We start from the raw sequence: 15911 nt of genomic DNA on the forward strand, positions 1-15911 counted from the left end.
CATCCCCCAGCTTCCGCGGCTGCCTCCTCCTGGCCTGAGGTGGGGACCGGCCCAGCATGAGCCAGCTGCACATGCAGGGTCCCTCGCCATGCCTGGGGCTCAGCACTGGACTCCCCAGCTCTGCATGCTCCTGACACCCCAAGTACCCCTCCCCACGGATCTGCGATAGCACCAGCCGCAACAGGGGGCAGTTGGCTGGGGACAGCTGGGTTCATGACGCAGACGCTGGGCTGCAGCTGAGCTGAGCTGGGTTCTGTGTCAATCTGTCTGGGCCTCAGTTTCCCCATCTCTGTTGGGATCTGCACAGCCCCCAGCATGACAGGGCCCTGATCTCAGGGGGGGGTCTGGGCAGCGCCTAGCACAATGGGGCCCTGATCTCGGGCGGGGTTTGGGCAGCATGCGGCATGACGGGGTCTCAGGTCTTTATCTGAGAATTCCTGCATTGGGGTTTCCAGACTGACCCAATTCCTGCCCATACATCACTCAGTTCATGAGCTCTCCCCAGCCCTCTCCTCCGGGACTGGGTGTTGCCCCTTCCTGGAAGCCGCCATGTGTCAGCCGAATTTGCATGTTACATCAGCGCTGTCCTCTACCAGGCCCATTGTTCCAGGTGTAACCGTCACTCCCTGCACGGCAGGGCCCATAAGTAGCTGTGGAGCTGCTGGGCGAGTGCGACGGCACGTTCCAGAGCTCACAGGAACTTGTGGACTGCAGGTACTGCTCTCCCCTGGGTGCTCAGTGCCACGGGCCTCCTCTGCCAGCTCGCTGCCCTGGCGCCTGGTGTGTCCTCTGCTTTTTCTTCTGGTTGGGATGGGGGATGGGTATACAGGGAGGGGCAGGAATCCAGTGCCCCACCGGGTGGGCACTGGGGCTGGGTTCAGCTAGGATTACCAGCTGCTGGCTGAACAGAGAGCCCTTTGCAGCCTTCATGGCTGGGAGTTACCTGGGCACAGGTGCCTGCCAGGGCTGGCCCGGGTCCGAGCCCAAAGCCTTTGGCATCATTGGCAGGTCTCCCCTTGGGTTGGCACCTCAGCTGCTGTAAAGCAGCAAAGCTCCACCAATTCCCCTGGGCTCAGGCCCCCATGGTCAGAAAGAATGCCTAGGAGGCCTATGAGCTGCCACCATCTCGCACAGCCAGGTGTTCACTCTGGAACCTAGTGATGGCCTCAGACATGTTGCCATTGCGGACTAATGTCTCTGCTGTTGCACATGCGGCCGTCCTGGGACTGTGGGCAGCTCCTGGCACTACAGGCTGTGTTGGAGAAGGATGCCCCAACCTGAATTCCGGCTCCCTGGTTAAAGACACACTGATGCGGCCCGTCTCAAAGTCCCACTGTTGGGGCTCAGTCCCAGCCGCAGGCAGGGTCAGACCTTCATGATAGCCAGGAATCCTGCTCATTCCTGACTGAGGCCAGGTGCCGGCCTCTCTCTCCCCCAGGCCCAGCCATGTCCAGCACCCCGGAGTCACACGTGAGTTGGGGGATACCCCACAGGTGAGTCCCAGCCTCTAGGCTGTACCACGGAGGCTGGCCATCTGTGGGTCCCTGCCTTGCCAGGCTCCCTGGGGCATGGGCGGGTGGCTGTGAGCACAGCTCATGAGCCGTGTCTACACCCTCCACCCACGCACCCCAGGAGAGCCGCTCTGGCTGGAGCTGTAAGCTGGGCCTACCCGCACCTGGGCTTGGAACAGCCTTTGGAGTCCTCTGACGCGGGCTAACGCCGCAGGATGGCACCGACAGGCCCTACTTCTGTGCCCAGCTCACACTGCTGGCGCTCAGCAGTGGCTCCCTGGGTAGGGTTACCATATTTCAATTTGAAAAAAAGGAGGACACTCCACGGGGCCCCGGCCCTGCCCCAACTCCGCCCCTTCCCCAAAGTCCCCGCCCCAACTCTGCCCCCTCCCCTGAACGCTTCGCCCCCTGCTCCTCCCCCTCCCCTGCTTCCCGCGAATCAAATCAAATGTTCGCGGGAAGCCTGAAACAGGGAGGCAGCAGGTAAGCTGGGGCTGGGGCTGGGGCTGGGGCTGAGGCGGGGCGCAGCGCGGCCCAGTCCGGCCCCCCCGGCCGAGTGGCTTCCTCCGGCGGCCAGCCGGACCAGGCCAAGAGGCTCTGGCCCCAGCGTCTCCCACCCGACTCGGCTCGGGCCCTGGGGCGCTGACCCTGGTTCCAGCCGAGCGGCTCTGGCCCGCCCTGGCCCAGCGGCTCCGGCCCCCGGCCGAGCACCGCCGGCCCCAGCGGCTCCAGCCCCCGGCCGAGCACTGCCAGCCCCAGCAGCTCCGGCCCCCGGCCGAGCACCGCCAGCCCCAGCAGCTCTGGCCAGGACCCAAGCCCCATGACCCCTCCCTCCCTATTTTCCCAGACATGTCCAGCTTTTGGGGATTTCCTCCTGGACGGGGATTTGAGGCCCAAAAAGCTGGACATGTCCAGGAAAATTCGGACGTATGGTAATCCTATCCATGGGCATCAATGGGCCAGATCCTCTGCTGATGTCAATTGGTGTCGCTCCACTGCTGCGTGGGGAGCCCAGGGCTGGGGTAGCAGGGGTCCACAGGTTGGGAGTGAGGGGCACCGGCAGACCTGGGGGAGAGCAGGCCTGAGCTAGCAGGGGCTGTGGGTCGGACATGAGGGGCCTCGAGAGAGCTGGGGGTGCAGGGCTGGGCTAGCAGGGGGCTGCGGGTTGGGAGGAAAGGGCGCAGGCAGAACTGGGGGGAGCCCAGGGCTCATCTAGCAGGGGGCTGCGGTTCGGGAGTGAGGGGCACTGGCAGAGCTGAGGGGAGACAAGGGCTGGGGTAACAGGGGTCTGCGGGTCGGGAGTGAGAGGCACCAGCAGAGCTGGGGGAGCCCATGACTGGGCTAGCAGGGGCTGTTGGTTGGCAGTGAGGGGCACCGGCAGAGCTGAGGGGGGACAAGGGCTGGGCTAGCAGGGGGCTGTGGGTCGGGAGAGAGGGGCACCACCAGGGCGGGTGCAGGGAGCCCAGGGCATCCCAGGGCTTCCTGAGAGGTCAGCAGCCGGGGGCAAAGGTCTGGCCGTGGGTGCTGCCGTCTCTGGTCACCGTCTCCCTTTGTTGACAGCAAAGCCACAGGAGGAGAAGAGCCAGCTGGAGACAGTGTGTGGGGTAAGAGCTGGGGCTGGGCTGTGGTCTCCCTTCGGTGGATCCAACGTGCCTGGGGTGGGAGGGGTGAGGAACTCAGCGCTTTCTGCCCTGTCCCAGCTGCCATCTCCCCCCAAAAAGCTCTGCCTCCCACTCAGCTGAGGCTGAGAACGCAATGGTGCCGACAGCCACTATGCAGCCTTCCAGATGGCTTTTGGAACTCCCTGCTACTGGATGCCAGCTAAGACCCTCCTCCCCCCCCCCAAATCAGCCAGGTGCCCTCCGTGTGCTACAGCCCGTATCTGCCCCCATGGACAGCCCTTCCAGGGGCACATTGGGGTTGATGTTTTTCCCAGGAGGCTGTGATTGGGGGAGGGGGTGCAGAGAAGGGGGTGGGAATGCCTCCCTGCCAGGTCTGTGAGTCAAATGTGGGGAAGTGAGTCTGTGGGGCAGGGTCCCCCATAGCTCTGAGACCCCTGCTCTGTGCACGGGGACGACGACACTGAGATCACTGACCCCAGTCTCCCCTCTCCAGCTGGAGAGCGCTGCCTGAACACCGCTGTAGGCTGGGCTCAGGGGACCGGCTGAGGATGGAGCCGGATTCGCAGTCGGTCGTAGACCCCAACATGGAGGAGCTGTTCAGCCTTTTCTTGGATGAAGATAGTGACCCAGGTAGGGTTACCATCCGTCCGGGTTTCCCCGGACATGTCCGGCTTTTTCAGCTTTAAATGGCCGTCCGGGGGGGATTTCTAATAAAGTAGAAATGTCCGGGATTTCCCCTTCCCCTCATGCAGAGTGCGGTGCGGCTGATTGGACGGCTGGGCCTGATTGAAAGCCCCTCACAGCCACCGGAGCCTCTAGCAGCCAGAGTCCCTCCCCCTCCCCTGCTCCCTCCTCCCCCACAGCAGCGCCACAGTGTTTGGCTGCACGTGGAGCCCGCAGCTCTCCCTCAGCCTGTGGGGGGAGGGGGGGCAGGCAAGGGACAGGGAACGGGGGGGTTAGATTGGTCGGGGGTTCTGGAGGGGCTGTCAGGAGAAGGGGGTGTAGAGAGCAGTTGGGGCAGGCAAGGGACAGGGAACAGGGAGACTTAGATAGGGGGTGGGGTCCTGGGGGCAGTTAGGGTGGGGGGGGGTCTCAGGAGAGGGCAGTCAGGGGCCAGGTAGGGGGATTCTGAGGGGGGCAGGAAGTGGTAGGGGACGGGGCTGGGGTGGGACTAGGGCGGCACCCCTTGTCCTCTTTTTTGATTGTTGAAATATGGTAACCCTAGACCCAGGGGTTCGGGGTGGCTGCGCCAGAGGAGGAGACGTGGATGCTGCTTAGTAACTTGTCTGCAGTGCCCCCCATGCCCTCAGCGCCCATCGCAGCCCAGAGCCCATCTGGGCAGGCAGAGGCTGAGGTCCCTACAGGCCCCTGGTTGTCAAATGACCCAGGAGAGCAGCAGCTGGGGACCCCAGAGGGGAGTCTGGTCTTAGCAACTGTGTAGCCACAGCTAGAGAAGCTGGCTGTGATCAGGGCCCCGTCGTGCCGGGCGCTGCCCAGACCGTGACCGAGATCAGGGCCCTGTCGTGCTGGGGACCCTGGTGTCAGGGGGATGGGGACCCCAACCATGGGAGTGCGGGGGCAGGGAGGGGGACCCCGGTGATGAAGGTGCAAGGCAGGTAGGGGGATCCGAGTGGCGGATTTAGGGGGGGGGGTCACACAGCAGCACCTGGGTAATGGGCTTGTTGGTTTGTTTCCCAGATGTCGGGGGCGGGAATGTGAGCGTGACGCTCCATGATGACAACCTGGAGATTCTGACGTTACCCACCCCTGGCTTGCGGCCGACTAAACAGCCATTCCACTACCAGATCCGCGACACCAGCCACAAGGCCTTCTACCTGCGGGACAACAGCCTGGTGGCCGCGAACCTGCAGGGCGAAAACGCCAGCCACGAAGGTTGGTTGCCCCCAGGATCCCTGCTGGGGTTTCACGGCTGGTGACCTCACGCCACCCCCTTCCCAGAGCCCCCTGCGCAGTGGCTCCAGCTTCCTTAGCCCATTTGGCTCCCGGGCGCTGGGAGACGCCAGGCGGGGCTCTGTCCCCACACAACGCTCCTGGGAGTTTGCAGCCAGCGATGCCCACCCCAAGGGGCTGAGATGCCAGCTGAACCAGGCGCCCCCTGCCCCACTCGCTCTGCTGGTCTCCTGGTCTCATTCCAGCGGCCGGCATGTTGCACACTAACAGAACGGCTGTTCAGGGGAACCCTTTGCAACAAGCAGGAAGGGCGGAGCATGGTCCTGAGCCCCACCCAGCCCCTCCACTGTTCCTAGGGCCGGTGAAAAATCAGGTCCCAACCTGGGGAAATTCCCACCTTTCGAATTTAGTTTCCACCCCGAGTTGGGGTGAACAGTACAAATCTCGCCCACCAGGGAGGGGCGGGTTGGGAATGGGGGGAGGTTCCATGTCACTTTGCTGGGAGGGAGTGAATTGCGGTCGTCCCAGCCGCTGCAGGGCCTCGTGGGGGCTATATTTCACTCGCCTTCTTCTCCTCACTGGGCCAGGTGCCCCAGCTGGACTACAGTTCCCAGGATGCACTGCCATGCAAGACACATGATTCTATTACAATGCATCCTGGGAGATGTAGTCCAGCCAGGGATCCTGGCCCATGGAGAACAGTGGGGCCATGAGGCAGTGAGGGGGGACCAGAAGCAGCCAATGCTGGGAGGTCAGTGACCTGGGGGAGGCCCTGACCGTGCTTTGATCACATTTTCCCCTCTCGATCTCCCTCCACAGAAAAGGTCAGCGTGGTCCCCAACAGAAGGCTGGAGCGCAAGAGGTGTCCCCTGATCCTGGGCATCAAAGGCGGAAGCCAGGGCCTGTCTTGTGGAACAGCTGAGCAGCCCCGGCTGCAGCTGGAGGTGAGTGCGATGCCAGGGACCCCCTGCTGGCCCCTCCCTGAGTCTCTGCTGCGGGGTTCTCAAAACCCTGCTCAGAGCCAGGGCTGGACCAGGGCGTAGGCCCTACCAGCCAGCTCCCGGAGCCCCCCTCCTGGGATCACGGGAGTGTCCCACACTCTCAGGATTCATCACAGAAAAGGTTCATCTCCAGCTGTCCTGGTTGTGCAGAATGGAACTGGAGCAGAGCCAATGTCTGAGTTTGCAGACAGCCTGAGCCCACAGGTCAGAGAGGAGGGACCGGCCCTGGCCTCTCAATGGGCCTGGCTGGGTTTTGGCCAGCAGGCCCCAATCCCTCTCCCTAGTCAATACAAACAGTTGCCCCTGGGGCCCAGATCAGCCTCCCAGCCCCATACTCCATTGTGTCCGGCTGTCCCGAGGCGTCACTGGTTCTAACCTACCCTCCTCCCCTGCCCGCAGGACATGCACCTCATCGAGCTCTTCTACAAGGATGAGGAGGCCAAGCGCTTCACCTTCTTCAAGACCTACAACGGCAGCACGCATCGCTTCGAGGCTGCTGCCTACCCAGGCTGGTTCCTCTGCACCTCAGCCCAGGGCAACGAGCCCATCAGCTTCACCTCCCACCCAGGGGAAGCTGCCATCACCGACTTCTACTTCCAGCCCAAATAACTACAGGGCGGGAGCCAGATGCTGCTTCAGCCCTGCCCTCCCAGTGGCTAGCCATGGTGGAGGGCTTAGAGCTACACACTGTGACGGGTTGGATCACAGAAACCCCCTTGGGAACTGCCAACTGATGTGCCGAGACCACTCCTGCCCCTGCTTTCCTGCCCTGGCAGTCTAGGACTCCAGCACCTTGTCTTGCTGAGCCAGACACACCCGTCTGCTCCAACACAGACTCAGGGTCTGAATTACTTGCCCCAAAGCTGCAGACTTGACTGAAAACAGCTTACAGAAGTGTTCCTGTCTTTTACAGTCAGATGCCCAACTCCCAACGGGGTCTAACGCCAAATAAATCCGTTTTACCCTGTGTCACGGACTCACAGATCGTGCCCACTTTTGGCCCCATGTGGTCCGTGGGGGGTGCCCCTGTTAGCGAGACAGCCCTTCGCGGGGTTCCACTCTCTCTCGGGGTCAGGCCTCTCCACCTCCTGGAGCCACACCTCTTGGAGCTTTAGCACACTTGTTTCTTGCCGTGGGCCCCCTCAGGGAGTCCACTCGCTCTGGACCCCCCGGGCCTTCACCCCCGAAGGGGTTGATGCCACCCTGTTCTCTAGACCGGAGTGACTCTCAGCCAGTGTAACACAGGAGGGTTTATTGAAGGTTGAACACAGCACAGGAAATTCTCAGGGCCTCAGGCCTGGCCTCCCTCAGACCAGCACATCCCAGTCTCTCTGCCTCCAGGTAGGCTCTGCCTGCTCCCCCTCTCCAGCCCCGAGCCCCCCTGCTCCCAGCTGGGCATCTGAAATCACCGGCCTCAGGCTCCGCCTCTGTCCATTGTCTTCTCTCCAGGTAAACAGGGTCGTAAACCGGGGCCTTCTCTCCTGCTTCTGTTCTCTGGCTGGAACCAGCTGGTTAGGTCACTGGGTCCTCACTCTGCAGCCCATTGTCCGCCCACTGGCCAGAACCGGCTGCGTCTCCTCAGCTGGGCCTCCGGGTCACCAGGTCACCGGTTGCTGGGGTATCCATCCTCCAGGCCATCGGCTGGGTCCCCAAGTTCTCTCTCCGGTCCTCTGCAAAACAAACTCCTTCTCCCCTCACCTCATTAAACCAGTAACACCCAGGGAAACTGAGTCCCACTCCCTCCGCATGCAAACCATTGAAAACTCCACAGAAAACAAAAAAAACCCCACTTCGTAAGCTTTATACAGAGTAAACTCATAAATCCCGTTAGAGGGGCTGATGGAGGCACCGCTCCACACTGCTGATGGGAAGAGATCTTGGATTTTAGCCTGAGCCCTGTGTAATTGTCCTGGCCAGCATGGGATCTATGCACCCAGCAAGCAGAGAACCAGGGTCATGCCATAGGGCCGCAGAGCTGGAGGGACCCTTGGGGGTCGTCTGCTCCAGCCACTTTCCTGAGGCAGGATCGAGTATGACGGGTTTCTCCAGCCTGTTCTTAACCCTCCGGTGCCGGGGGTCCCACAGCCTGTAACCATCGGGGACTGGTCCGGCACCGGACCAGCCACGGTGCTAGGAAGTGTCACTCTTGTGTGGCTGATTTTGGATGCAGCTGCCCCCCAGGATTACCCTTGTTGACTTCCCCCTCCCCCCCAAAAAATGCTAGGGCCAGAAGGGACTGGCGTGTGGGTCCAGCCTGGCCTCAGGGGCCGTATTCGAGGCACGAGAGACTGGGTGGCAGGGCCTGGAGGAGTTGGAGCGTTTGGGGTTCATTTTGGTATCTGGCTTCGTACTGGCCCCCGGCCACGGGTCTGGCTTTTCCCTCTCTTTGTACAGGCTGTTTTGAGAAATAAAACGACTCGAAATGCCCAGGGAATCGCTGCCAAACATGTGAGCGCTGTGCGGGGGCATTCAGCTGAGTGTGTGATTGACGTTTGAAAATGGTGGAGGGGAACCGACAGGCAGTGGTTCTGGAGGAGGGGAATCCAGGGACGGTGGCTGGTCAGACAGGGGACAGATGGGAGGTAACTGGGTGGGGGGACCCCAGGAAACGAAGGGGACCGGGGATGCAGGAGGTACCGGTGTGCGGCAGTGTAAGGGGGAGTGGGACGGAGGGCCAGATCCCCCAGTTCCATAGTCACAGCTGTATGAGCCTGGCTGTCTCTGGGCCTCTCTCCAGGTTGCTGGGCAGAGAGAAGGGCCGGAGGGCGCTCCTGACGGGAAGGCAGGTGTCCCGGACTCCCAGGCCCTTTGCTCTCTCAGCTCCATATGGCCCCGTCAGTCTGACAGCCCTCCCCAGGCTCCATAGCTTCCTGGGCCCGCACCTCTCTGAGCCATCAGCACACCTGGCTCTGCCGTGGGCCCCTCAGGGAATCCACAAATACAACAAGGAGTCCGGTGGCACCTTAAAGACTAACAGATTTATTTGGGCATCAGTTTTCCTGTGTAAAAAAACCTCACTTCTTCAGATACTTCTTCAGGGAATCCACTTGCTCGGGGCCACCACACCCAGGGGAGCAATGCCTGCCCCCTGATCTCTAGCCTGCTGTGACTCTCCACCAGCGTAACACAGGTGGGTTCATTGTACATCTGTACACAGCACGGGCAGTTCTCAGGGGCCTCGGGCCTGGCCAGTCTCAGCCTCGTCCAGCTGGGTCTGTCCCTGATTCTGACTGCTCTTTGTCCCCAGTCCAGCAGCCCCCTCCTCCCTGCCGACCACCCTATATCCCTTCCGCCCTTTGTCTTTGTTCCTGGGCAAAAAAATCACCTGGGCCCTCTCTCTTCTCTCCTTTGTTCCCCCCTGGCTGGAACCAGCCGGTCGGGTCACCAGGGTCCTCTCTCCTCAGCCCCTTGTCCTCCCACTGGCCAGAACCGGAGGCCACTGGGCTGGGCCTCCCGGTCACCAGGTCACCCGTCGCCGGGTCTGCCATCATCAGGCTGCTGTCTGGTGACCAGGGGTCCCGGCTGCTAGGCGAAGTCACACCTGGTCCTTTGCAACAACAAACCCTCTCCCACCCCCTCATTACACAGGCAGCACCCAGGGAAACTGAGACCCACACCGTGTTCATGCAAAACACTAAGGAAATGCCCTGTTTCGTCACACTGGTCCTCCCCAAAGGAGCCACTCGGCTGTTGCCCTGCTAGATGCCCCTCATGCCCCTGGCCTGGGGTGCCCTGTGCCCAGACACCCCTCCTGTAGCTGTCCCTGGCTGGGCAGACAGCAGTGCTGGGTCACCAGGAGGCACTAGGGCTCTAGCTGATGTGGCATTGGCAGGCCACGGGGATGGCGCCAGGAGCCTGTCTGGGAGCGGGGCCCGTGGGGGCCAGTTTCTGTCTCAGCTGGATGTTTTCCCATATCTGCAAACTCAACTGACTCTGGGGCTGGATCAATGGGCCGGACTGTGGCTCTGGCTGGAGGCATCGCCTGTGTCCCTTCGCTCCAGGCTGCGTCTCCTCCAGCTTTGATTCCTGAGCACCAAGACGTGGGCTTTCCTTGCCCAGGGTCTGGGCCGCCAGCTCTTCACGTCAAGGAGCATCTGCCCCACTCAGCGGTGCTCTCCCAGGCTGGCTGGTAGCCTGAGTATTCCCTGGGTTCGCTGCCTCTATCCCTGGGAGCGTTCCACCCTCCCTGCAGCCATCTTCCTCCTCATGCTCTTCCCAGCAAGCTCCTTCCCAGCTCCAGGTGCCCCAGGGTCCTTCCGAACCTCAGCTTGGCCCATTGCTTTGATGGCCTGCTGGGGTCAGCTTACCTCTTCTTTGGGTCTCCGCATGGCATGGCTAGGAGACCTTCCCCATAGGCCCTGCCTGTGGCTCCGGGTTTGGCGTCCCTGGCACTCCGCAGAGAGCTGGGGGTCTCCAGGCACCCCTGTAATAATGCAGTTCTGGCGGGACCCAACTGAGAGCGCCAATTCAGGACTAATTGCTTAAAACAGGACAGTTACAGCCCAAGGCTGGGGTTTTTCCACCTCTAAGGCAAATCAAACCAGCCAGACTAAGAGGACTTCGGTCTCACCCCCTGGCTAACCGCAAGTCTCACAAGCAATTCCCTTAGAAAACTCCAGTTTCCCAGTATCACCACCAGTGCTAGTCGTTATGATGACAAATGGTTATGAAAACCAATACCCCAGTAAAAGAAAAAAGGTTCTCCTGATCCCATCGGACCAAGCCCCAGACCCAGCTCAATATACAAATCAGATCTTACCCACAAATCACACTGTTGCCAATCCTTTAGAATCTAAAATCTAAAGGTTTATTCATAAAAGGAAAAAGATAGAGATGAGAGCTAGAATTGGTTAAATGGAATCAATTACATACAGTAATGGCAAAGTCTTGGTTCAGGCTTGCAGCAGCGATAAAATAAACTGCAGGTTTAAATCAAGTCTCTGGAACATCCCCAGCTGGGATGGGTCATTCAGTCCTTTGTGTAGAGCTTCTATTTGTAGCAAAGTCCCTCCAGAGGTAAGAAGCAGGATTGAAGACAAGATGGAGACGAGGCATCAGCCTTATATAGTCTTTTCCAGGTGTAAGAACACCTCTTTTGTTCTTACTGTGGAAAATTACAGCAAAATGGAGTCTGGAGTTACATGGGCAAGTTCCTGCATACTTTGCTGAGTTACAAGGCATATTTGCCTTCTCACCATGGGTCAATTGTATAGCTGATGGTCCTTAATGGGCCATCAAGCAGGCTAGGCAGAGCTGACACCAACTTGTCTGGGATGTCTCCCAGAAACATAGCATAAGTTTGAAAAACAGACAGTATAGAGCCAATATTCATAACTTCAACTACAAAATTGATACATACATATAGACAGCATAATCATAACCAGCAAACCATAACCTTGTATTAGACACTTCATTTGACCCCCTTTATACAAGATTTGGTGCCACTACAGGACCTTGGTTGCAACCATGTTCTATATGGTCCCAGATTATATCAATAACGTCACAACCCCTCGCACTGATCTGTAGGGAGGGGATCCCTCAAGGGCAGAAAGCTCCTTCCTTACCCCAGGCAGGGCCGCCGAGAGCGGGTTCGGGCCCCAGTGAAAAAAAATTTTCGGGCCCCCCACCAAGGGCGGACCAGCTAAACAGGGCTGACGAGAGGTGGGGGAAGCCGGGGAAGCCAGGCCCTGGTAAGGTGATGGGGGCGGGGGAGAGGAAGCTGGGGAAACTGGGCCCCAGGCCCCCTTCCGGACCGCCGGGCCGGTAATTTGTACCGGCTTCCCCCCCCCTTCGTTGGCCCTGACCCCAGGTGCACAAGCCTGTGATGGCTGGGGGATGCTCTGCTTCTGTGACCTTAGCAGCTCTGTGGGGCAGGACCAGCGCTCTGTTCTGCGTTTGGACCGCGCCTGGCCCAGCGGTGTCCTGGGCCATGGCTCGGGCTCTCATGTGTCGCGGTGACACTGCTAATATATCACAGCTGTCGGGCAGGCTCCTCGCCATCCTGCAAAGGGCCCACTGGCTGCAGCCTGAGATGGAGCTGCACAAGGCAGGCATGTGCCCAAGGCTGGAGATGCCCAGCCGGGAGGCCCCTGGAGCTGATGCTGTGGCATTTGCTCTGGTGCTCCGCGTGCAGCTTTGCTTTCCAAAGCCTGGGACTCAGCTCTCCCTTGTGCCACTGCTACGCTGGGTGATCCGTCTAGGCTGGATATTAGGAAACACTATTTCACTAGCAGGGTGGTGAAGCACTGGAATGGGTTCCCTAGGAAGGTGGTGGAATCTCCTTCCTTAGAAGGTTTTAAAGCCCCAGCTTGACAAAACCCTGGCTGGGATGATTTAGTTGGAGTTGTGACATTACACTCCATATTCTTTATGACATATGCTTGTGAGATGGAACTGACAGAACTGAGATGTGCTTTATGCAAGCTGGCGCCTGTGAGGTATCATTGGAAAGGTTCTGATTTACTGAATGCGATTATCCAATGTGTGTGCCGGTATCATTTCTGTATCTGACCATGTCTCCGTATTTCAAATGTGCTACGCTGGATGAGGCCAAACAATATTAATGGCTTACTGAGGAAATGCACAAGCACCAGGATTACCCCAGGAACTGCGTGCAACAGAAACCTCTCGGAGATAGCACTGCACAATGGGAACGGTCTGACCCAGGTCACAGCAAAAGAGCTTTCCCGCAAGTGTGTGTGGGGGGAGGAGATATAAAAGAGGGGCAATGACAACGTGAGGGGGCCTCACTCTCCCAACAACACCACACCAGAAAATATCTGAGGAACAAAGACTGAACTGGGAGAAGTGATGGTCCTAGGCTAAGATCTTTAGCCTGTGTATGAAAACCTGGGAAAGCCAAGGCAGCTTGTGCCTTAAGAATCTGCCAGCCTGTTTATCACTCAGGGTGAGAATTTGCTAATTTGTATCCTACCTATCTAGTGGGTCAAGCTTAGTTTGCATGTTTTGTTTCATTTGCTTAGTAATCTCCTTCCTTCTGTTTGCTATTCCTTTAACCACTTAAAATCTACCTTTTGTAGTTTATAAATGTATTTTGTTTATTATTAAACCCAGATTATGTAATTTCTAACTTGGGGCGCAAGAAGTCGTGCACATCTCTCTCTTCACATTGAGGAAGAGGGTGGATTTTTATGAGCTTGCGCTGTGCAGATTTTTCTATACAGTGCAAGACAGTATTATTTTGGATTTATCTCCCCAAAGGGGTGTGAGTCCTCTCCCATGGAGCTGACTTCAGTCTGTGTCTGCAGCGGGGTATGGCCCTACCTATGTGTGTGCTGCAAGAGGCCGGAGAGCCTCATTCAGCAAAACGGGGAGAGGGAACCCAGGCTGGTGGAGCAGGAGAGGCTCAGTGAAATCCCAGTACATCAGGTGACATCCCGGACAGGGGCTCCAACCAATCACAGGGGTTGGTCCTGCTTTGAGCAGGAGGTTGAACCAGGGCCGGCTCCAGAGTTTTTGCCGCCCCAAGTGGCAGGAAAATAAATAAATAAATAAAAAGCCGTGATCGGCAGCACTTCAGTGGCAGGTCCTTCCCTCCGAGAGGGACTGAGGGACCCACTGCTGAATTGCCGCCAAAGAGCTGGACATGCCACCCCTTTCCGTTGGCCGCCCCAAGCACCTGCTTGCTGCGCTGGTGCCTGGAGCCGGCCCTGGGTTGGACTAGATGACCTCCTGAGGTCCCTTCCAACCCTAATCTTCTATGAGTCAATGATTCTATGATCCAGAGCACCTCCAACACACAGCTGCCTGGACCCCCACTCCCTATTTCACCCCCAGCTCACCACCCCCTTGCTGTGCCATCCCCTGGGTCGCATGCCCCTGAATACCATCCTACTACCACCCCCCCAGCATCCTCCAACACCGCTTGCCCTGCCCACTCTCTCCACCCTAAGCAAGAGTCCAGGGGCGCCCAGGCATTAGGCAGGCTCTCGGGGGCAAATTTCACCCAGTAGCGTTGAGGGGTGAGGTGCCTGGTCTCTCAGGGATCTGGCTGGCTGGGGTGCCCAGCTGTGGGCATGGCACCAGCCTGGAGGGGCTCTGGGGTTCGCCCCCAGAGTGTTGGAATCTGGGCGCTGGATGATAGGGTGACAGACAGCAAATGTGAAAAATTGGGACGGGGGTGGGGGGTAATAGGAGCCTATATAAGAAAAAGACCCAAAAATCGGGACTGTCCCTATAAAATCAGGCCATCTGGTCACCCTACTGGATGAAAATGAATCCACTAAGCAAATTACAACGTGAGGCTCATGTGGGACCTAACTGTGAGCTTGCGATTGACGGGCTGGGGGCAGGGCCGGCTATTTAAACCCAGACCATAAGTGGAGCCTAATTAGGCTCCCAGCTCAAGTCAGCTTCCCTTATTATTGGCATCTCTTCTCTGGTGACTGATTCTGGGTCATCTCCAGCTCCTCAGCTGGGGTAGCTGGGCCCAGAGCCGTAGGATGCCCCCCAGCTGGAGGCCCACCAAGGCGGGGTCTCCGTTCCCACTGCCAGGTGTACAGGGGACGGAGCACCACATCCGAGAGGTGTTTAGGGGCCTAACTCCCTTGGGGAGGATGCAGAGGGGTGACTGGGCCAAATCAGTGTGATGGTGCAACCCCGTGCACTAGGTCTGTCTCCATCTGCAGAGGGCGGACAGGGCAAACCTGGGGGTGCTGAGACCCGCTTCAGGCACTTCAAAGCCTGGGAGGTATTTGCCTGACACCTCTGAGCTCCCCTGCCCATCCAGCTGCCCCCTGCGCCCCCCCCAGCTGCTCCGGCTGCCCCCCCACACCTCCTCTGCCGGTCCAGCTGCCCCCCGTACCCATCTGGCCAGACCAGCTGCCCCCTCACTCCCTGTCATCCATCTGCCTCCCCGCTCCATGGCCCGTCCAGCTGACATCCCTCTGTTCCGCTGCTTCCATGCCCCTGCCAGCATGCCATGTGCTTGCTTGTGCTGCCATCTACAGGCCAGTGCCCAGCACTGCACCCTGCCACCCAGACCCCAGGGCTGCGGCTGTCCTGCCCCAGGGCTGGGGGGCAGAGCCTGGAGGGTTGCTCTTTGCTGGCCTGGGCACTGCAGCTCCTGGGGCTCAGCCCCGCCCAGGAAATGGGGCCCCACAGCCACAGGAGGGACGCAGACCTAGAGACCCCAGGTCACTGCAGGCAGCAGGAGCCAGAACCAGGGGCCAGGCTGATGTAGCTGCTGTCTGCACTGGGGGGCAGGGCCAGTGGAGCGCGGGGCCCATCCCTGGCTGTGAATGAGGAGCACAGGGCTCTGCACACACTAGCCGTGAGGCCATGGCCTTGCCGGGGGGCATGCGATCCTGGGGCTGAGCCGGGGACAGCAAAGGGGACAGAGTCGGGAGTGGGGCAGGGGCCCCTGTACGGAGCCGCAGCTAGGAGAGAGGCTGAATGTGTGGGGCAGTGCAGGAGAATAGCCCAGCCTCCCTGGCAGGACCATAGCTTCATTGACCAGAGAGGAAACAAGGGGATTGGCTAGAGCCAATCAGGGATGGGGTGAGGCAGCGGGGATCGCGCGGAGCCCGTCAGGGATGGGGCAGGGTGGTGGGGGTCACGCAGAGGCCGTCGGGGAAGGGGCGGGGCAGCGGGGGGTCACGCGGAGCCCATCAGGGATGGGGCAGGGCGGCGGGGATCACACGGAGGCTGTCGGGGATGGGGCAGGCGGAGGCCATTGGGGAAGGGGCGGGGCAGCGGGGGATGGGGCAGGGCGGCGGGGATCACGCGGAGCCCATCGGGGAAGGGGCGGGGCAGCGGGCAGAGGCATCCTAGAAGCCCACCAGGCTGTGTGGGGTCCTGGCCCCATCCCAGGGGTCGTGGGGTTTGGATGTGTCATTGCTGCTCCC

The 15911-nt window shown here is 59.7% G+C and overlaps 1 protein-coding gene across 1 annotated transcript; it reads left to right on the forward strand.

Moving 5' to 3' along the window:
- Positions 1-3640: 3640 nt before the first annotated feature.
- On the forward strand, positions 3641-6759 carry LOC117871590 (interleukin-36 receptor antagonist protein-like). Its single transcript, XM_034759400.1, has 4 exons — positions 3641-3763; positions 4832-5026; positions 5864-5988; positions 6445-6759. The coding sequence occupies exons 1-4, from the start codon at positions 3682-3684 to the stop codon at positions 6652-6654; spliced, it is 612 nt and encodes a 203-aa protein (XP_034615291.1). The 5' UTR covers positions 3641-3681; the 3' UTR covers positions 6655-6759.
- The last annotated feature ends 9152 nt before the right edge of the window (positions 6760-15911 follow it).

Source organism: Trachemys scripta, chromosome 2, assembly GCF_013100865.1.
Source record: "Trachemys scripta elegans isolate TJP31775 chromosome 2, CAS_Tse_1.0, whole genome shotgun sequence".
Lineage (NCBI taxonomy): Eukaryota > Metazoa > Chordata > Testudines > Emydidae > Trachemys > Trachemys scripta.

Coding starts and splice junctions, on each gene's coding strand:
- LOC117871590 (XM_034759400.1), top strand. CDS start 3,682: ATGGAGCCGGATTCGCAGTCGGTCGTAGACCCCAACATGGAGGAGCTG. Junction 3,764..4,831: donor GGATGAAGATAGTGACCCAG/GTAGGGTTACCA, acceptor TTTGTTTCCCAG/ATGTCGGGGGCGGGAATGTG. Junction 5,989..6,444: donor AGCCCCGGCTGCAGCTGGAG/GTGAGTGCGATG, acceptor CCCTGCCCGCAG/GACATGCACCTCATCGAGCT.